At 40.9% G+C, this 23,292-nt stretch overlaps 1 protein-coding gene across 1 annotated transcript in view; it reads left to right on the forward strand.

Moving 5' to 3' along the window:
- Positions 1–23,292, forward strand: part of PSMB7 (proteasome 20S subunit beta 7) — a 106,457-nt gene that overhangs the window by 33,702 nt on the left and 49,463 nt on the right. Inside the window, exon 5 of the mRNA XM_073600364.1 lies at positions 1,202–1,317. Within this exon, the coding sequence (XP_073456465.1) occupies positions 1,202–1,317 (116 nt within the window). The remainder of the gene's footprint in view (positions 1–1,201; positions 1,318–23,292) is intronic.

Below are 23,292 nucleotides of genomic sequence, written 5' to 3' on the forward strand. Positions count from 1 at the left end.
GAGATATTTAGGAATAAATTGCCTTTTTTTTTTTAAACTTTACATATTAACTAAATTATACACCACACTTTTTTTTTAAGGTTATTAACCGATTATTTGAAATAATAATTGGCCAACCAATCGATTATGAAAATAATCGTTAGTTACAGCCCTAATTTAGGGTAATAGTTTGTATGGCTGACTACTAGAGCTGGAGCTGTAATATATAATGTTTAGTGATGTCCATACGGCCATTGTAGCGGATTAAAGATGTACTATCTTCTTGTATCCTGATTGTGACAACCTAGTCCCCTGAAATTGCTCTTATTGATGGTCTCTTACTGGATTGTTGCCACTTTTCTCACCAACCTCACTGTGTACAGCACAGAACTAGTGGCCACCAGTATCCCTGCATTATATACGAACCATAACAATTTCAGTGCAGTGCTATATGATGCACGGTCCACACTACCTGCAGTCTGTGTAGACTTCAATACTCAGAACCCTGTATTGTGTGATACCTACCTTCCTACACTCATTATACATTGATGCCACTTGAAAGTTTTAGATGGCTTAATTTTATCTTGTTCAGTGAACACACATTTTTTTACTAGTTCACAACGTTAAAGTCTGTTCGGGAAGAAACAGTAAGTATCATACCTAAACACCTGTTAAAAGGAAGAATAGTGTTTCTACAATTAGCTACACTAAAAACGCTGCTTCTGATTTAGCCCCCAGTCACACTTGTGTAGGTGATTTTGGGTGAGTTTTTTTTTTTTTTTGCACATCAAGTGCCATACAGGAGTTTCATTTGCGCAGGATCGCGTGTTATTGCACATAGACTTTTATTTTGTCGTGAACACATAAATAACATTGGTTACATGCGTTTTTGCACGTTCCCACTGAAGACGATGAGGTCAAATATACCCCAGTCTGTTTCAAAGTTACCTTATGTTTCATTTGTGCTTCAGGCATTGAGCTACAGACACCTGAATGCCCAAATGTGAAGAGGAACATTTTAAAATCGTGGGGTTTGGCTTGTTGAGCATTTTGGAGCTTTAAACTATAAAACGCTCAGGTGCAAGGGGTGATTATTTTTGAGGGAAGTCCATATTACTTATTGTGCATTCAGTGACATCTATTCTACTGTAGTACAGGAAAAATTTCACCTGACCAATTTCATAATGGTAACATTGTTTTTTGTTTCTTGTTTGGCCAACAGGTATCAAGGCTACATTGGTGCTGCGCTTGTGCTTGGTGGAGTTGACTGTTCAGGTCCACATCTGTATAGCATTTACCCACATGGATCAACAGATAGGCTACCCTATGTTACAATGGGTGAGAACTTTTAAATCATTTTATCCATCTTTCTTTTTCTTAAGAGATCATGGGTCAGATTTTGAATACTAGGTTGTTATGTGATGTCAATAGTATGCACCTTTACCCAGTTCAGCTGATTCCAGGCCTTTTTTTTTCTTTGGTGCTTGATATCACTGGACCCTGAGCAAAAACTGTAGCACACAGAGCTCTGCTTTCTGGGGTTCTGGACAGCAGTACACCTCAGCATGGAAGCTGTACCTCTTCCCTCCAAAACGGAACATTATTTTAGGTGCAGTTCTAATTCTTCACCCAATAAAAGATTGCTCAAAACTGCTTGATTTTGCCCGTCTCAGGACAAAATTCTGCTTTATGAATTGATTTTAGAGATCCCTGGACTCCCCTCCTAGACAAACTAGCCTCAACCATCTTGGTTTAACACCAGGAACTTAGCTTAAAGTGGATGTGAACCCTCACATATACCCAGTGAAGTGAACAGCCTCAGATAATACACAGGGATGAAAAAAATCCCCCTACATAAGTTTGACATGTATATCTGCTGTCTTCAGCTTTTATATACTGTTTAGTTTAGTGTTTTGAAAAGAGATAAGTACTGCAGATATATGTACCCAGCTCAAATTTCATGAATCTGGTTTACACTTTAAAATGATTAACTAGGTGGTATTTGACAAATTCTAAACTACTCTTAATTTAGTCTGCCTACTATAATATCTGTAGATATTCCCATCAGTTCCCATCGATCTGCAGGCTCGTTCCTCCACACCTGATGGGAATTGCATTCTGCTACCAGTTTCTGGAATAAGATGATCAAACTTTGTAATACTTTTATTCATGACAATGTCGTTCGATCCCCTAAAGTGAGATTTACTTTGCACTCTACCTCTACTGCCAAAAAGTAACTCCTAGGATTCTTTCTCTTTGCTGTCAGACAATTTGAAGACATTGGAAATCCCCCATATATCCCATTGATGGTAGTGGGCCTATCTATCGAATGACCTGGAACAAATTTATAGTCCTAGACAGACAACAACCTAGACAACTTCCAAAACATTTGGTCCACTATGATCATCTATAAAGAATATGAAAAGTTCAGAGACTTTGTATCCCATTAATTTTTCTTACAAATTAAGCCATCGTTCACACTGACCGCGGGTTTGAAATAGTGCGAGTTCAGCTGAATTTGCACAATTTTAGGCCTGCATTTTAGTGTGAGTTCGGGGGCGATTTGAAAGACATTTGTGCGGGTTCACACACAGATGACTATTGAAATTGCTCCCGAAGTCGTCAAAAGTAGTGCAGGAACTACTTTTGGAAATCGGTGCGGCGTCGCACCGATTGGGACAGTGCCGTTGCTGGCAATAGGCTGCGATTTGACATGTCAAATCGCGCCGATGTGAACGGAGCTAAGGGTGCATGGAACCTATAGGCCAGGTGTTTGAAAATTTTACCCAAAGGAGCCGGCACTATGTAACCTGCATATAACTACATAGGGAGCTGAAAGATAAAGTGTTACTAAATGTAATTTTTTTTTTTCTTTAATGAATCAACCAACATGTTATACTCATCTGCTCTGTGCAATGGTATTGCACAGAGTGGCCCCGAACCTTCTCTTTTCGGGTTCCCCGCTGACAATCTTTTCTCCTCCACTTCGTCGTATGCTTGCTCCCAAGCTGTTTATTCCAAGCCGCACTCCGTAGACGCATGTAACATGGCCTAGCCCCGCCCCCCACTTCTTCCTCCCTGCATTTGATTAAGATTTGTTCTGTTCATTTTTAGCAAACTTTTAAATTAGTCATAAAAATACAGACTAGACTATTACTTTGGATCAGCATTAAACGCTAAAGAATGTTAAATATAAAATGTTCCCAAAAACATGTACAAAGGGGGTGTATAAAAGAAATACAGCTGGAGAGAGAGTGTCCCTGTACACAGCTGAGCCATCTAATTACAATGCAGACAAGTCTTCATCCTGGAGATAACAAATGTCAGTTTGAGTGAGGGAAGGGGGGCATTTGGGTATGGGCTTTGCCCAACATGCTAATCTGACTATTGGTGGTGGGGAGACGGGTACTGAAATGCCAGTGTTGGAATTCCCTCCATCACTTGCAGTTTCAGAACTCCTGCTTCCCGCTCCTGCCCTCTTCCATATACCTAGCACTGTGTAAAATATCTCACTATGTATAGTAAGTGAGCGCTCCCTGCTGGAACTACTCTGGCAGTTAGCTGCAAAATGTCCCCTTGACATAAGGTGTGCCTGCTACCCCCTCCCTTACCTCACTCTTCACTTTCTTCCTAGGCAGCTTTGCCACAGGTCTGTAAGCTGCATTAGTGGCATCTTCCCTGCCAGGTTCCAGGGGAGCTGCAAAAAGAGTTGTTGCTGCTGTCTGCTGTCCAATAGTTGGCAAATGCCTACCACTCCAGAGCATCTCCTCTCCCCACACACCAGTCCCACCCTCTGCTCTCAACTTCCTGCAATAGCTGTCAATAAAAATAAATAAGAATTCCTGCGCTTATCCCTCTACCAATCAAGATAAACCAATTAATACAAATTCACAAATAGTAAGCTGCAACCAAATAAGTCCGAACACAAGACTAAATGAGCAATAATTAAAAATTGGTGCGCTAATCTGATGAATAAACTATCGTTTTTTGATTATCACAATTTCTTTGTGTGGTTAAGGTATTATCTAATACACATTATATCATATATGTGAATAAAAATGATTATTGAACACAAACATTCTGTGGAAAAAAAAAAGGAAATTCTCTTTCAAGAAAAATGTGTCAATACACAAGTCCAAAAAATGAACTCATGGGAAGAGTTGACAATATCAACACCCAATTCTGTGATGAACTGATGAACTAGTGGCTGAGCCACTATTTGTGACGTCATCCCGCACAAGCAGGCTGGTGCTGACCGCCACCGTGTTTGTTTTATGCTGACCTTAAGTTGCCCATTTGTAAGTGTATACTTAATTTTTTAATAAACGTTTTAAACGTATTACACTACGGGGCTTTCCTCTTCTCTCCACACATATTGAGAGTACTGCTACCAGATTTCTAAGCATTGGCTACTTAGGAGTCACTACCATCATTTCCTGTGAATTGGAGCTCTCCCCTAGCCTGACCGCTAAGTTCCTTGGAATTTAAACAAGCACATGTGATCTCTTAACTGTGATCCACTATTTCTGGTAAGAGGCGAGTGTTTGTGGTGAAGGGATTAATCTGAACACTGTTTATCTGGATCGCATTAGAAATACTGATTTTTCATCAGTTTGCACAGACGAAGTGGATTTCCCTGGACATTCCTTTTAACGGAGGCTGACTGGTCTGAATTTAGCGACACATATAAGTCCTCAGTTATGTCCTCTAGGGACCGCATTTTACACATTAGGATCTTTCACCGTTCCCACCTCACCTCTGCCAGACTGTACAGAATGGGGCTGTCCCCCCACCGCTGACTGTTTGAGGATGTGGCCAAGCTGCTGACTTCCTATATTTTTTCTGGACCTGTACAGTGGTTCAGGACTTCTGGATGGATATAGGCTCCTTTTATTTCTTCTGCGCTTGGTCTACCAAACATCATACACCCCAAGAATTGCCTCCTGGGCATCTCTGGGGATCTACCTGTTCCCTCTCATGCTAAGAGACTACTCTGCGTCTTGTACTTTTATCCAAAGAAGTCTATTTTTTTTTTTATCATGGAAGGGATCGCAGTCCCCATTGACACCCCTCTGGTTGAAATTGATTAATGACTTTCTACCACTATATAAACTCACATTTGAGACAAGAACTAAAACATTTTAAAAGCATTTGGGGCAGATGGATAGCTAGCCCTTTGACCCTAACCCCACTGTAATTACGTTTGCTATGTTATTCATTGGTCGTGCCACATACCCCATTGATTTTGGTTACTATTTCACAAATTAAAAATTTTGTTACCTGTACAATTTCTTGTAACTATTCATTTAATAACCACAAGAGGTGTGTAATGATATTAGTTTACTGTCTGAGTACATTCACTGTCTATGCACTACGTTGGACAACCAAAGCTTTTCTTTTCTCTGTATGTTAGTTTGTCTTTAAACTCAAAAAAATATTGTTAAAGGGATTGTAAACCCTCGTGCTTTTTCACCTTATTGCATCCTATGCATTAAGGTGAAAAAACACCTGGCAGTGACTAGGCCCCCCCCCCCCCCCCTTTTACTTACTTGAGTCCTGTATTTTCCTCGGCGAGGATGCGCTGTCCCTCTCTCCATGGGGTCCCGGCTCTTGATTGGATAGACTGATAGCAGCGCAGCTATTGGCTCCGGCTGTTGTCAGTCAAATCCAATGATGCTGGCGCCAGGGGGCAAGGCCAAGCCCGACATTCGTGTCTATGGATGCAAGTGCTGGACCCGGGAGGGAGAGCGCTTCTCCAAGGGGGTTATCTGAAGAAGGGAGAAGCCGCGAGAGCCACCGGGGGACCCCAGAAATGGAAGATCGGGGCCACACTGTGCAAAATGAGCTGCACAGGGGGAGGGGGGGGGGGGAGTATGATATGTATGTTATGGAAATGATCATTTGCACGCATGAGGTGGACCGAAAAAAGCGGATTTTTTTTTTTTTTTTTTTTTTTGTTTACTTAAGAACCCTCGGCTTTGTTTAGGCACATTACAATTAATAGGCTGTATTTTAGCTCAGTAAAAAAAAAAAACATGTACTGCGCTTTTTCAAGCTGTGCAAAAGGCAAATAATAAAAAATAAACAAACAAAACAGTGGCTCTTTTGCTTTAACCCCATGGCATCTGTCGTATGCGTGAATTGCTTAGACCGCTTACAAGTTAAAATCAGCATTTTTAGCTAGAAAATTATTTGGAACCCCTAAATAAATTAAAAAAATTAAATATATTTTATATATATATATACACACACACACACACACACACACACACACACACACACACACACACACACACATATATTTTTTTAGCAGAGACCTTAGAGAATGAAATGGTGGTTGTTGCAATATTTTATGTCATACTGTATTTGCGCAATTTTTGGGAAAAAAAATGCACTTTAATGAATTAAAAAAAAAAAAAAACAGTACAGTTAGCCCAATTTTTTTGTATGTTAACCACTTCAGCCCCGGAAGAATTTACCCCCTTCTTGACTAGTGCGTTTTTTGCGATTTGGCACTGCGTCGCTTTTTAACAGACAATTGCGCGGTTGTGCGACGTGGCTCCCAAACAAAATTGACGTCTTTTTTTTTTTTTTTTTCCCCCACAAATAGAGCTTTCTTTTGTTGGTATTTGATCACCTCTGCGTTTTTTATTTTTTGCACTATAAACAAAAAAATAGCGACAATTTTGAAAAAACGCATCATTTTTTACTTTTTGCGATACAAAATATCCCCAAAAAATATTTAAAAAATAAAAATTTTTTTTTCCTCAGTTTAGGCCGATACGTATTCTTCTATATATTTTTGGTAAAAAAAAAAATCGCAATAAGCGTTTATTGATTGGTTTGCACAAAAGTTATAGAACTTACAAAATAGGGGATAGTTTTATGGTATTTTTATTATTACATTTTTTTTTACTAGTAATGGCGGCGATCAGCGATTTTTATCGTGACTGCGACATTATGGTGGACACATCGGACATTTTTGACACATTTGTGGGACCATTGTCATTTATACAGCAATCAGTGCTATACAAATGCACTGATTCCTGTGTAAATGACACTGGCAGTGAAGGGGTTAACCACTAGGGGGCGGGGAAGGGTTAAGTATGTCCTGGAGAGTGTTACTGGGGGGGCGTGGCTACATGTGACATGTCACTGATCTCTGCTCCCGACCACAGGGAGCAGAGATCAGTGACACTGTCACTAGGCGGAATGGGGAGATGCTTGTTTACATCAGCATCTCCCCATTCGTCCTCTCTGTGAGGCAATCGCGGGTATCCCCGCAGCGATCGAGTCCGCAGGACCCGTGGCCCAACTCACGGAGTGCGCCGGCCGGCGGCGCACACGCCGTGGCACGGCGGTAAATTCAAAGGGACGTACGGGTATGCCCATTTGCCCAGCCGTGCCATTCTGCCGTCGTACATCGGCGTGTGCCGGTCAGGAACCGGTTAAAGATGTTACGCCATGAGAATTGTGATCTTTATTCTAAGCAAAAAAAAAAATATTAATGATTCTCATTTTGGAGATATATATATAGATAGATAGATAGATAGATAGATAGATAGATAGATATATTGGTATAGACCATAAAAGACTTATGTTGTAACCCAAACTGTTCTTATACAAACAACTAGACAGCAAGATAGGTATGAGGGACAAGTATCTCTTCTCTTTCTCCTCTCCTTATCCCCTTCCCTGTCCTACCTCTTTCCTCTATTTATTATCCTACTTGCCCCCATGATTTCTTCCCAACCCTTAGTCACATACTTGTATTACCACCTTCTGCCTTTATTTTTAAACTAAAAATCTGAGTGTACAATATGTGAGAATACCACTTTATGCAGCCTGGTCTCATAATGAGCAATTTATTAATAGACTACCTAATGTATACCTCTCTATATACAGTCAGCGATTTCAACGTACACAGTATATACAATGAATCTGTAAGCTTTATGATGGTCAGAATGTATGTACTGTATTTTTATTTTGCACTTTCATAAGATAACATAGTTGGAATTATTTTTTTAATGTTGGCTTCTGTCTAGTAATAATTTATGCGATAGAGAGATAGAGAGATAGAGATATATATATATATATATATATATATATATATTATGAGGTCAGATATTCATGACTGTTGTATGCATTCATATAATGTTGTTCCTCTTTTGGAGTTGCATTTCTGTATGTGTCCACTAGATGTCACTATTGTACAACATATCAATTAACACACTTCATTCAAATCATTTTGGTTTGTTTTATCCCTATTGTAGTATTTTCTAAATACTTTAATCTTCTGTTAAGTATTTTTTAAGGCAATCTTTGCCATCTATTCATATTTTGTTTTTAAGTTGTATTTCAGAACATAGTATAGCTTACTGTACACCATGGCACATATAGTAGATGTCAGATCACTGATAGTATATTCAGGAGCCTGTCTGTATTGTCCCATAACAATTTTCTATAAAACTGTTGTGAAATAGAATGCTGATTTTAAAAAAAAAATTCAAGTGGTTGTAAAGTCAGAAAGATAAAAAGCCTTCTGTGTACTTGAGCCCCATCTTCCTCCAGCAATGTCCACCTGTGCCTCAGCCATCTGGGACTCTCCCTCTTGATTGGCTGAGACACAGCAGCAGCGCCATTGGCTCCCGCTGCTGTCAATCAAACTCAGCCATCAGAGAGGGGGCGGGGCCAAACCACTGCTCTGTGTCTGAATGGATATGCGGAGCTGCAGCTTAGCTTGGGTGGCCCCATAGCAAGCTGTGAGGGCACTCAACAGGAGGGAGGGGCCAGGAAATCCAGCCAGGGACCCGAAAAGAGGAGGATCGGGGCTACCCTGCACAAAACCACTGCAATAGAGCAGGTAAGTATGTTTATTATTTTAATTGTAAAGTCTTTTTTTTTTTTTTTCTTTCACTTTAAGCTTGGGAAAATAAAACAATTTAGTTTAATGCTTTAGAAAAGCCAGCTTCAAGTCTGTATATCATTTTCTCTTTAAAATCCAAGAATGCACATATTTTGTGGTTTATCCTCTCTATCCTTAAAGTGCATGTCAGGTCAAAATAAAAAAATTTAATACACATACATTTCCTCTTGTTTTATCACTTTACAAAATGCTACAAATACAGAATAATACATGTTGGTGAACCATAATTCCAGCACATTCCTAACTAACCTTTTTGGTCTCAACACAGACCATGGGGGAGATTTACTAAAGCTGGAGCACTCAGAATCCGGTGCAGCTGTGCATAGTAGCCAATCAGCTTCTAGGTTTTAGAGCCCGTTCACACAGGGGCAACTTTGGATCCGACTTCAAGACGCCCCAAGTCGCCTCAAGTCGCGCTACATGAAAAAATCAATGTAAGTGAATGGATCCGTCTTAATGCACACTACTGCAGTCGCTCCGACTTCAGAAAAGGGTCCTGTACTACTTCAATCCGACTTGAAGGCAACTTGTACCCATTGATTTCAATGGAAGTTGCCTCCAAGTCTGATCACTGTTCATACTGAGGCAACTTTACAGGAAGCAGAAAGGAAACAGAAAGTAATTTCCTCCACTAAACAGCCAGCCCCCTCCTTCTCACACACAGCTGATAAGCTCTGATTGGCCACTTGTAAAGTTCCCTGTCCTGGAGGCGACTTCAAGTTGTGTTGTAAGTTGCCCCAAGTCGCGCTGTGATTCATACTCAAGTCGTGTCCAAGTTGCCTCCCAAAGTCGCGCTGGAAGTTGTGTTGCCCCTGTGTGAATGGGCTCTTATTGTCCAAACTTTATTGAACAAGCTGAAGGTAACAGCTGATTGGTTACTATGCACGGCTGTGCAAGATCCTGTGTAAACCAGTTTAGTATTTTTTTTCTGCTGTGAAATCTCCTGGGAGCCTGTCTACACAGGACTCTTTGGACGTGGTTTTTGGTGGGGGTGGGGGGTGGGGGTGGGTGCCCCCCAGCTTCTGCAAGAATTTTACAAGCTTTGTGATGTCACCGGAAGTAATAAAAGCTGTTTCTCACTACATAAGGTAAAAGAAAAAAGTGAATGCCAGGACATGACCTAGATGGGGAGTGTGTGTTAGTGTGTTATTTGGAGTAAAATTTGGGGTAAAACCTGAGCATACCCTGTAAATGAACATAATACACCAGTTTTGTTCATGTGCTTCTTGCAGGGTCTTTTAGACTCGGTTCACGCTACTGCGACCTGACGGTGCTATTTCCTGGCAACTTGAGTACTAATTTGATGCGACTTAATGCGTGACTTTCAGGAATGCGTGGGTAATCTTCCTGTAATGTCAGATCCAAATCACATTGATATAGATGAGGATGCGAATTGGAGGCTGCTTCCGTTTTAAAGTCGATAGAGGTCGCCTTGAAGTAGTTCAGGAACCTTTTATAAAGTCGGTGCGACTTCAGTAGTGCTAATTAAGACAGTTCTCCTTGCCTAACATGGAATTTCACATGTAATGCAACTTGGGGGGGGGTCTCACAAGTCTGATTCAAAGACGCGGCAGTGTGAACTGAGCCTTAGCCTACCATTTTTTTGCTGTTGCCCAGGACTCTGTAGTACACCCGACATTTTTGGAAGCTTAACCTGTTCTTCTTTTCCTCCCTATACTCTTCTTGAGCCCTGGAGTGTTTTTTCTTGGGAGAACTCTGTTCTGTGCCCCTTTTACCCATTGGCATTTATGGTCTTCCCTAACCCATTTTTTTTTTTTTTTTTATAATTTTATGGCTTTAATTTGGCAATGGATTTGGATACGTTTCTAAGGTTGTAATTGATAAGAAAAATGAAAAGTGCACATTTCAGTAATTTTTTAGAATGCATTTTATGTAATTTTGCACATCCCTAAATGTTTTCTCTAAAAATATACTGTACATTAATTGTTTTTGATGAAAAGGATATTACATAAGTGTGAATTTTATGTAACGGAATGGTAATGCTCAAAATTATTGTTTTGTAATTTGAGAGCTTTTTTTCTGTTTTTTTTTTACTTATGGGTGGTCTATAACCCACCAAGTGAGGCGTAATCCCACAGCCTTATGCATCTCTGCAGCAACAGATCTTTTATAATAGGGGTCTATTTAACCACCTCCTGCCTGGCCTATTATAGCACAATGACGGCCAGCCGGTGACTTAAGAACCTGACTGGACATCATATGACGTCCTGTCAAAAAGGGCTGCGCAGCAGAGTGATCTGTCACTGGCCGTGTCCATGGGACACAGTCAATGACTTATCAGCGTACCAGAATTCTGCTGGTACCAGGTGACCGCCATGACCAATCACAGCAAGTCACATGACCGTTGTACACAATGGATGGATTTCATGTACAAATGTGGTGTTAGCTGTGATTGGTCAATTTGATCAGATGATAGTCAGGCCAATCACAGCCTGTCTGTACCATGGGATTACCTTTGACCAATCACAGCTAATCACAAGAAAAAATCCATTTCATTCAGTAAAATGCTTCCTTATAGCAATGTAATTCACTGCTAAAAGCAAATATTGTGTAAAAAAAAAAAAAATCATCACTTTACCAGAGTAGTACAATGTTACTATGGTAACATTATATTGCTCTGGTCGCACTGTAAAAAAAACTTGCTGTCACCTGTGTCCCTGATCACCGCCACACCAGTTATATGATGACGCTGTACTGCACTGGTGACAGTATGTGTAAAAAAAAAAAGTGACGTTTTTCATTTTTCCAAAATTATGAGAAATTACAACTTCAAAAAACCTGCCATGCCTCCTGCTTAAATACCTTGGGCTGTCTACTTTCCAAAAAGGGGTAATTGGGGGGACATCTGCACTGTCCTGGCGTTTTCAGGCCTCAAGAAATGAGTCTGTCAGTACATCAGGATTGATCAATTTTCAGTTATATACCATAGTTTGTGGACTCTATAACTTTCCTACAGACTAAATTAATATACACTGATTTGGGTTATTTTCACCAAAGAAATGTAGCCGAATACATTTTGGGCTAAATTTATGAAGAACAATTGGTTCTTTTATTTTTTTTTTTTTTTGTCTTTTTTTATTTTTTGCTAAATAAACTAAAAATAAAAACATAAAAAAAAACCCAGTGGTGATTAAATACCACCAAAAGAAAGTTCTAGTTGTGTGAACAAAATGATAAACCTTTTTAATTTTGGGTTCAGTGTTGCATGACCGCTCGCAATTGTTATTCAAAGTGTGACAGCACTGAGAGCTGAAAATTGGCCTGGGCAGGAAGGGGGTACAAGTGCCCCGTATTGAAGCAGTTAAAGCCATATAAAGTTGGTATTTGGGACTGCAGTGAACCGGCAAACTAGTATGAGAAGCTACCACTTCACAAAATATTATTTTCTAGTAATAAGCCCAACTGGAGGCTGCAGGATACTCAAGAGTTGCTCAACTTTTGAAGCTTTGTTAGGACTCTGGCCTCAAATCTTTGGAAATGTTTAGTTTTCCAAGGCTAGAGCCTTTGTGATAAAACAGAGTATGCAAACTTCTTTATAGAGTGAAGATGTTCAATGTACAGCAAAAATTATGTCCACAAATTTGCGGATGTGACATCAATCTGCAGTTTCAGGCAGAGCTTTTTTTCTGTTGTCATATTGTCCCAAAAATTCTTAGTGGTTGGCTTTCCCTTCATTCTCTGTACTTGTAACAACTGTCATTGGCACAGGAATTGAGAGAATTCTCTTCAACAGAGACACAGAACTTAACCCTGACAACCGTTCTAACCCATCCCCTATTTTATCCAAAGGTGGCCATAATGCACTCAATTTTTTTTTTTTCCACATTTAGCCCGTGGGCTGAACGACACAAAAAACCCCAGATTCCTCCATTCATACAAACAAGGTGAATGAAAGAATCCTTCTGCCGTGACATTGTATTCTGACCTCTTTCTAAACACACTGGTCAGTGGCTGCAGTCGCAGACCGACAAAAGTTCCAGTGTGTCCATTCATCAGAAATTGATCAAGTCGAGTAGACATGGCCACACGCTGATTGAAATTCAGGTGGTCTCTCCTGAACTGGTCTAATTTCGATCAGCGTATGGCCAGCTTAAAACTGAAGTGAAGTGTTGCTTTGAGCAGTTGCACTTTAAATAAACGTGTGTGTATACCAATAGTACCCAATAATGACAACGGGAAAAAAGTTTGTGTAAAGGGGTTGTATGGGTTTGTTTTTTTTTTTTTTTTTTTTTTTTTTAAATACTTACATAGTTATATAGTTAGGTTGAAAAAAGACACAAGTCCATCCAGTTCAACCTTAAAAACAATAAATAAATAAAATAAATATCGTACAATCCAATATACCCAATTTTATACCCTCAGTTGATCCAGAGGAAGGCAAAAAACCCCAGCAGAGCATGCTCCAATTTGCTACAGCAGGGGAAAAAAAATTCCTTCCTGATCCCCCAAGAGGCAATCGGATTTACTTACCTCCACTGTGCAGTTCGTTTTGCACGGAGTGGCCCCGATCCTCCTGTTCTGGGGTCCCTCGGCGGCTGTCTCGGCTCCTCCTTGCAATAGCTAACCTCCCTCTGGGAAGCTCTATCCTGAGGGGGTTAGCTTGCGGGCGCGCTCCCTGTCATACATACTGCGTCCATAGACACAGCGTGTATGACTCGGTCCCGCCCTCCGGAGGGCAGCATCATTGGATGTGATTGACAGCAGCGCAAGCCAATGGCTGCGCTGCTATCAATCTGTCCTATTAACGGATAGATTATCAGACTCCATGGAGAAGAGGACGCCGGGGGACGTGCACAGCAGGTGAACGGGTTAAGGTAAGTAAACGGGGGGGGGGGGGGGGGGGCGTCATTGCCAGGTGTTTTTTCACCTTAATGCATAGGATGCATTAAGGTGAAAAAACACTAACCTTTACAACCCCTTTAAATCTTTGCAAATTTATTCAAAACGAAAAAAATCCCATGTACATAAGTATTCACAGCCTTTGCGCAATACTTTGTTCAAGCACCTTTTGGCACCAATTACAGCCTCAAGTCTTTTTGAGTATGATAATACAAGCTTGGAACACCTATTTTTTGGCAGTTTCTCCCATTCTTCTTTGCAGGGCCTCTCAAGCTCCACCAGGTTGGGTGGGGAACATCTGTACACAGCCATTTTCATATCTCTCCAGAGATGTTCAGTCGGGTTCAAGTCTGGGCTCTTGCTGGGCCTCTCAAGGACATTCACAGAGTTGTCCCGTAGTCACTCCTTAGTTATCTTGGCTGTGTGCTTAGGGTCATTGTCGTGTTGGAAGATGTACCTGCACCCCAGTCTGAGGTCCAGAGTGCTCTGGAGCAGGTTTTCATAAAGGATGTCTCTGTATATTGCTGCATTTATCTTTCCCTCAATCCTGACTAGTCTCCCGGTTTCTGCCGCTGAAAGACATCCCCGCAGCATGATGCTTCCTCTGCCATGCTTCATTGTAGGGATGGTATTGGCCAGGTGATGAGCGGTTTCCTCCAGACAGGACACTTGCCATTCACAGGCCAAAAGAGTTCAGTCTTTGTTTAATCAGACCAGGTGAAACCGATGTTTCTCATGCTCTGAGAGTCCTTCAGGTGCCTTTTGGCAAACTCCAGGTGGGCTATCATGTGCCTTTTTTTTTTTTTTTTTTTTTTTTTTTTTCTTTCTGAGGAGTGTTTTCCGTCTGGCCACTCTACCTTGCAGGCCTGATTGGTGGAGTGCTGCAGGGATGGTTGTTCTTCTGGAAGTTTCTCCTCTCTCCACAGAGAAATGCTGAAGCTCTGTCAGAGTGACCATGGGGTTCTTGGTCACCTCCCTGACTAAGGCCCTTCTCCCCTGATTGCTTAGTTTGGCCGGGTGGCCCACTCTAGAAAGAGTCCTGGTGGTTCCAAACTTTTTTCCATTTACATATCATGGATACCACTGTGCTCATTGGGTCCTTCAATGCTGAAGAAATGTTTCTGTCCCCAGACAGTTCCATGTACCTAATGGCTTGGTTTGTGCTCTGACGTGCACTGTTAACCGTGGGACCTTATATAGACAGGTGTGTGCCTTTCCAAATCTTGTCCAGTCAACTGAACTTGCCACAGGTGGACTCCAGTCAAGTTGTAGAAACATCTCAAGGATGATCAGTGGAAACAGGAGGCACCTGAGCTCAATTATGAGTGTCATGGTAAAGGCTGTGAATATTTATGTACATGGGATTTTTTTTTTTACCTTTAATAAATTTGCAAAGATTGCAAACAAATTTCTTTCATGTTGTCATTTTTGAGAAAAATAATGAATTTTATCCTTTTGGAATAAGGCTGTAACATAACAAAATGTTGTAAAAGTGAGGAGCTGTGAATAATTTCTGGATGCACTGTATATGTGTAATATATATATTATTTGATCACATTTTCTTGTCCTTTGTGCTCCATTCTGTCATACACTATATCCTCTGTAGTGTAGGAAAAAATCCTGTCTAAGGTACTGTATATAATAAATATTGTATCCACATATATACCGATTCAGTTGTTTCTTTTCATTTATCGCTTTCGTTGTTATTTACCATTTCCCTTTAAACCTCCCTCCTTGTCACAGTAGTTTTAGAGAGGTTTTTTTGTACAGTCCACAGAACTTCTTCTGGGTTAGACTCAGTCCACAGAGCTCAGATTTTTACCTTCTGATGTTTCATGTACCCAAGCACTACATCAGCCGGAGAACTTTTTTGACTCTAAGTACAAATTTGAATCTAAAATTTAATGGTTGTTGTAGTAAGCACAAAAATCTTCAACTTGTGTCATAACTTGCAGATTTTAAAAGCGTGAATAGATGTTTTTTCCCTAATACACACAATCTTTCTTACTTGGTGCCTTGTTTAAACAGATAATTAGGCTGTTTGGGCATTGTAGATTTGCTGTGTAAGGTATTGAGATGATGGAAGGATGTGGCACTATATAAAACGCTGATGACAGCAAGGTGTCTTATCATTAATGAGTTAGGAATCCTAATTAGTCTTCTGGACGCTTTTTATCCCCCTCACCTTGGCATTTCTCAGATTTTTCACTCCAGCGTTGTGATCAATGATGAAGTCTAAAAGGACTTATGCTCCACAGTTAAAATATCTGTTATCTACATTATTATTTGAAGATGTCAACAAACACAGACAATTGGGTCACTTGCTATTGACATATTTAGTGCTTTGTAGGAGTTTGTATGAAAAATTAAATGCTACAAGAACGGTTAGAGAGCTGAATGATAAATTATTTAACTGCTTGCTGACCAGCCGCCGCCGCCATACTGCGGCAGGTTGGCTTGGCTGCGCAAATAGCTGTACGTTGGTCTCTTTAATAGCTAGTTAGTAAATCAACCCTGTGCCTTCTGGCAACAACCAGATGTCCTATGTACAAGAATTGTTAATTAAACACAAAATATTTACAGCAAGATCTTTAAGATCGTTCCCATGTAAGACAAGGTTTACATTTGTGTGAGCGGATCCTGTTCCCGCAGCCGCAACCACCTGCACAGAAAAACGTATTGAATGCGTGCGGGTGCCTATAATCCTAATAGCACACCGCACGCACTGGAAATTGCACCTGCGCTGGAAACCGCATTGCACTTGCAGTTCCCTTGTGGACTGCGATTCTAGAAATGGTGCAGGGACCCTTTCCCTGTTTTTCAGTAGGCACGGCAGCCCATTTAAATGAACAGGCTGCTGTGCCCACGCAAAACGCGGTTTGCAATGCTGCATAACTGTGAACCTAGGCTAAGGGTACTTGCACGTGGTACTGATGTTTAAACGTCAGTATTCCTGGCCAAAATTTCTTATGTTTTGAGTACCGTGTATATATATATATGTGTGTAGGAGTAAAGTAAGTTCTTGCTCTCAGAATGGAATTTTAATTTCTTTAAATAAACATTTTATGTGCGTTCACACGTATGCGCATAAAATACTCCTATTTCTGTACGCAGCATGTTTACTTGCCTGTGTGTACAGGCACATTGAAAACAATGGGCTGCATTTAGACCAGTAAAAAGGAAAAAAAAATGCCTGTTTGCCTAGAAACCTTGAGTGTGAGATCTGAATTGAGCCCCAGAGATTCCTTAGTATAATGAATGGGCTTTAGTTTTAGTTAACTGAAACTGAATTCTCATTTCCCTGAAATGAACACCATGTGAGTCTTGACAGCTGTTTCTATGGTGCATCTGGCCGACCTAATCTGCTTAGTGTTTCAAGTTTGTGTGTGTTAACTGCCTGTTGAGTGAGTTAATCATAATATATTATAGTAACATTAGTTTAGGATCCAGAGTTTTACCATAAATTTCAGTGCTGCCCATTTGTTGTGTCAATATTCTTATATCAGCAGGTCAGTTTAATATGATATCTAGAGATAATTACATCTATTACGGAATAGAGATGCCTTCCGATACTTTAAAAGCCAGGAATCAAGGCTGAATGAGACCAGTAGTAAAATCATGCAATAGATGTTGGCCGGAAATTTTTATTATGGGTTGCATGGCATCTTGTATTTCCTCTGATTTTATTGGTTTCATGTAAATAGACATTAATCCTTTTCATTATTTGATTAGATTACACAGTTCCCCTTCTCTCCATATGACTGACAGAAGTATTTTAATAAGAAATATGAATGTAGAAATATTGCACACGCAGTGTAAAGATTTAGCTTTTTTCTTTTGTAGTTTGGCTTCACCAAACAAACGAATTCTGTCCAAAAAAAAAAAACGAAATTACATTATGATCTTAAAATTTTGTAAATTAAAAACTTAGGAGCAACATCACTAAAATGTCAGATCTGCTTATAATTAGCAATGCAAATCAAACACCAGATAATTATATATTAATATTGGCTCTATGTAGTAATGGGCTTTTAGTAAAATCATGTTTGGACTTATAGAAAAAGAAGGAAACCTCATTCATCTGACTTGTTACATGCTAATATTTTTCAGCTTTTTTTTTTATCTTGATTTAAAATCTGAAAATATGATTTTGCCTGCTTAAATTCATTGCATAAGACTGGATGTTTTTTGACTGTGGGAAATCATATCTGTGCATCATTGCAGGGTATGGCCAAAGGAGGCAGTGCTGCTCTATTCATGTAAACTGTGTCACTGCCAAGTAATGTTTTCAGTTATGTTACCAAAACCTTTTTTTAAAACCTTTTGGAAAAAAGTTATAATTGTTATGACTATAACATCTTAGGGAACACTGAAGGGACTTTACTAAGACCACAGCCCTGGGATTCTAGAGCAGATGTACAATTAAATACTGTCTGTGATTTTTTTTATTTTTTTATTTTATTTTTTTTATTTGGACTAACATCCATATTTTCAGGATAAGCTTTCAGGGTGGACCTTTTGAAGAAGGGGGTACACACCAAAAGTTTGTTGTGAAAATTGGCGGGGGAAAAAAAAAGTTTACGAAGAGTATTTGTGCACAAATACAGCTACAATCAACTACTAACCGGCTTCTAGCTTTCATACATACAGGAAAAGGTGTGCATTTATTACTTTTTTGTTTTCACAGGTGCCTGCAAAGCATTGCACCTGTGATCAGTGGATTATGGGTGCAATGTCAGGCTCCTGCACACACTTCCTCCAGCTCTCTTCCCCACCTCTGTACAGCCGTGGTCAAAAGAAGAATTACACAAATATTAATTTTCACAAGGTCTGCTGCTTTAGTATTTTTAGATCTTTTTGTTAGATGTCACTATGGTATACTGAAGTATAATTATAAGCATTTCATAAGTGTCAAAGGCTTTTACTGACGTTAAAGTAGGTTTTTTTTTTTTTTGTTTTTTTGTTTTTTTTTATCTTAATACATTCTATGCATTAAGATAAAAAGCCTTCTGTGTGTGGCAGCTTCCCCAGCAGCTCCCACCCCAATGCTTACCTTAGCCCCATCTCTGTCCAGGGATGTCGACGCCCCTCCTGATTGGCTGTCATTGGCTCCCGCTGCTGTCAGTCAATAAGCCAATGAGGAGAGAAAGGGGGCGGGCCGGGTCGCAGCTCCGTGTCTGAATGGACACGGGGAGCTTTGACTTGGCTCGAGTGCCCCCATAGTAAGCTGCTTGCTGTGGGGTCACTCACCAGGAGGGAGGGCCCAGGAGAGCAGAAGAGGCACCCGAGAGGAGGATCCTGGCTGTTCTATGCAGAATCAACTGCACAGAGCAGGCATGTTTGTGTTTTTTTTTTTTTTTTTTTTTTAATAAAAATTAGACTTTACAATCACTTTAAGTTTGTGCAAAGAGTCAATATTTGCAGTGTTGACCCTTCTGTGTTAAGACCCCTGCAATTCGCCCTGGCATGCTGTCAATCAAATTCTGGGCCGCATCCTCACTGAAGGCAGCCCATTCTTGCATAATCAATGCTTGGTGTTTGTCAGAATTTGTGTGTGTGTGGGGGGGGGGTGTTATTCACCCGCCTCTTGAGGATTGATCAAAAGTTCTCAATGGGATTAAGGTCTGGTAAATTTCCTGGCCATTGACCCAAAATTTCGATGTTTTGTTCCCCAAGCTACTTAACACTTTTGCCTTTGGGCAAGGTGCTCCATCGTGCTGGAAAAGACACAGTTCCCTCAGTTCCCTCAGAAGTTGCTCTCGGAAGATGTTTTTGTACCATTCATTATTGATGGCTGTGTTCTTGGCCAAAATTTGTGAGTGAGCCCATTCCCTTGGCCGTGAAGAAACCCCACACACGAATGGTCTTTGTATGCTTTTCTTGTTGGCATGACACAGGACTGATGGTAGAGCTCACCTTTCCTTCCCCCGGACAAGGTTTTTTCCAGATGCCCCAAACAATCGGAAAGGGGATTCATCAGAGAAAAGGACTTTACCCCAATCCTCAGCAGTCCAATCCCTTTTGTAGAAAATCAGTCTGTCCCTGAAGTTTTTCCTCTAGAGAAGTGTCTTCCTTGCTGCCCTTCTTGACACCAGGCCATCCTCCAAAAGTCTTCGCCCCACTGTGTGTGCAGATGTACTCACACCTGCCCGCTGCCGTTCCTGAGCAAGCTCTGCACTGGTGGTGCCCCGATCCCGCAACTGAATCAACTGTAGGAGATGGTCCTGGCACTTGCTGGACTTTCTTAGATGCCCTGAAGCCTTCTTCACAAATGCAGTGGAAATGTTTTTTTATGGGATTAAGTTCATGTTCATGGCAAAGAGTGACATTGCAGTTCATCTTATCACTTTTCATAACATTCTGGAGTATATGCAAATTGCCATCATAAAAAAATGAGGCAGCAGACTTTGTGAAAATTAAAGGGGTTGTAAAGGTAAAAATTTTTTCACCTTAATGCATTCTATGCATTAAGGTGAAAAAACTTCTGACAATACCGCCGCCCCCAGCCCCCCCGTTTTACTTACCTGACGCCTCGAAAGTCAGCTTCTCGTTCCCGACATCTATTCCTCCGCTCACCCTGGCCGCTGATTGGCTACAGTGGATGGATTGGAAGCAGCGCAGCCATTGGCTCGCGCTGCTGTCAATCGCATCCAATGACGCGGCGCGCTGGGGGGCGGGGCCGAGTGATACAGTGAGCGGCTATAGCCGCCGGCTGTATCACGGGAGCGCGCCCGCAAACACTAACCACCATGCGAGGGAGCTCGCATTAAGGTGGTTAATGCTTGCGGGGAGGAGCTGAAACAGCCGCCGAGGGACCCCAGAAGACCAGGTTCGGGGCCACTCTGTGCAGAACGAGCTGCACAGTGAAGGTAAGTATAACATGTTTGTTATTTAAAAAAAAAATTTTACCTTTACAACCCCTTTAAGATTTGTGTCATTCTCAAAACTTTTGGTCACTGCTGTACATGCCTTTAGTCTGAGAGCTAGGGGGAGTGTCAAGGGACTATGAGGTGATTACTACACTTGTATACCATTGAGAACTACAAATCTGTCTGCAGTGGTGCAGACAGGATTTGTAGTTCACAAGTTTGCAGGTGTGTGAACGAATGACGCAGATATGTGGGGCTGCGGGGGAGAGGAACTCCCAGGGAATGGCCACATTGGGAGTTGCTTAGCAGCTTGTTACACCCTAAATACAGGTGTATATATAACAAAGCAGTAGGAGTTGACCTTTAAACAAGTGAAGGCGGCCATACCTGGATCAAAATTCGTCCAGTAAAGCAAGAACCAGCTGAATTTTGATCCATGTCTAGACAAGGAGATTAGATAGAAGTCTTCTGTACAACCGCCCTGTTGGATTTAGCCTGATCGATCAGTACCACTGGCTGTAGCTGGCAGTGCTGATCACTGTACTCTGATGGTGGGATGTCTCAGAATACAATAGCGATAGAATCGAGCTATTTTTTATTTTTCTTCATTTAACCCTTTGGTTAAACAAGAAGAAAAAAATACTTTGTATCTGGGCTTCCTTAGAATCTGGTTACGCAACTGCTGTAAATTCTGTCTACTAGTTATTGAGTAAATGTCCCTGTGTTATGTCGTTTGTATGACTTCTAACAATAAAAGTGGAATGCTGGCCTACCTGGACTTGTAGTTGTTTGGTTGGCATCTCCTCACTTAGATGTCCCACTAGTAAACCATTCTTTTATTGCTACTTGAAGCTACTTCTGTTTTACTACAGCCCTAACACCCAGCTCTTTACAATGGATGTCCAATGCTGGGTTGTATCTGTCTCAGCGGTTATTGTAAAGAACTGCCTTTCTTTTATAGTGGTCTGTGTCGCATTGTAGAAAGCCAAGGAGCTTTCTGAGTGGTGATGGCTTTAGGCTGGCTATACAGTGGGGCTCATTTACTAAAGGCAAATCCATTGTACACTACAAGTGCACTTGGAAGTGCAGTTGCTGTAGATCTGAGGGGGACATGCAAGGGAAATAAACAGCATTTTTGCTTGTACATGATTGGATGATGGAAATAAGCAAAGCGTCCCCTCATTTCAGATCTTCCCCTTAGATTTACAGCGAGTGCACTTCCAAGTGCACTTGTAGTGCACAGTGGATTTGCCTTTAGTAAATCTGACCCATAATCTGTCTGATTGTATAGTCATATTCAAATTTAATACAACTGTGGGAAATGTGACCAAACCTAAACAATTCCTTTGTTTTGCATCATATCGTGCAGGTCCTTGAACTACATAGTTGATGAGGGGTCAAAGGGAGATTGTACAATCAGATTGTAAAGCATATTGTCAGCCACAGAGCTGCACCATGGTGTTAAAACCATTTATAGGTGGGAATCTCCGGGGCAGCCACCAGTGATGAGCTACTAGGTGAAGGATAGGTCACTTAAAGTTCTGTATTTATAACCTGGAGAAATGTACAGTAAACTATTTGTTCCATAAATGCTGTATTTTTTTTCACTTACATTACAGGTAATAGTTTTCCTTATTTGTCTCCTATTTTCCTTGTAATCTAAATAAGTGATTCTTTTACTATATGTCCACACACCAGCAGTCATGTCGGGGCTCTTTATATAATCCAGCATCTGCTTGTAAGGTCAAGACACATCTGCTCATATTGAAAGCTGGAATGGAAGACGTGATATTGAAGGTTGCATGTGTATGCAACTTTTGTGCAATTATGTTCTCTGACTGTTATGAGCAGTTGGTCTCCAGCTGGAACGTCTTGCACATCAAAACATTTGCACAGGCTCATGTTCAGGCGATTTAGAGGGAACCTGTAAGGGTGGAAATACGAGAGCTTCCATTGCTGATTTTTTTTTTACAGGGGAATTATAGGTCAATGTCTGTTAATGTATCAAAAAGGTTGTTTGTGTGTAGAGGGGGAAGTCTTATTGGTCAGTGTACCACTTTTGATCGGAAACAAGAGACTCTCTTAGGCTGCTTTCACACTAAAAGCACCCGTGTTGCGGCACTTCCGAATCGCTTTTCAGGCGCTTTGGAAGCGCTGCTCATTCATTTAAATGGGCAGGGTGTTTTGGGAGCGCTGTATACAGTGCTCCCAAAACACCCCTAAGATGCTTCTTGCAGGACTTTTTCGAACATCCTGCAAACGCACTGCTCCAGTGTGAAAACATCCGTTGTAATGAATGGGAGGCGCTATTTGTAGCGCTAAAATGTCTGAAATCTGCCTCAGTGTGAAAGGGGTCTTACACTCTCTGGTAATTAGCCAGGTACCATCTAGACTGAAAGCTGTAACCTGTAGTTTATTTTACACAAAATAATGTGATGTGACAATGCTGATTGATGTGAAGCATCAGGCTCCTGCACACTCTCCCTCGCCGAACATTTGTTAAACCCTTAAAGTGGCTCTTCAGTAATTTTTTTTTCATCTTTCCATCTATTACATTTTCTGCTCTTGTTGTTTTAACTTAGGATAGTAAAACATTTTTTTTCTGCCAGTTAATACCTTATACAGCCCATTTTCTTGTCTGTTACTTAGCTTAGGCTA

This window comes from Aquarana catesbeiana, linkage group LG09 (genome assembly GCF_042186555.1).
Source record: "Aquarana catesbeiana isolate 2022-GZ linkage group LG09, ASM4218655v1, whole genome shotgun sequence".
In the NCBI taxonomy this organism is placed as follows: domain Eukaryota; kingdom Metazoa; phylum Chordata; class Amphibia; order Anura; family Ranidae; genus Aquarana; species Aquarana catesbeiana.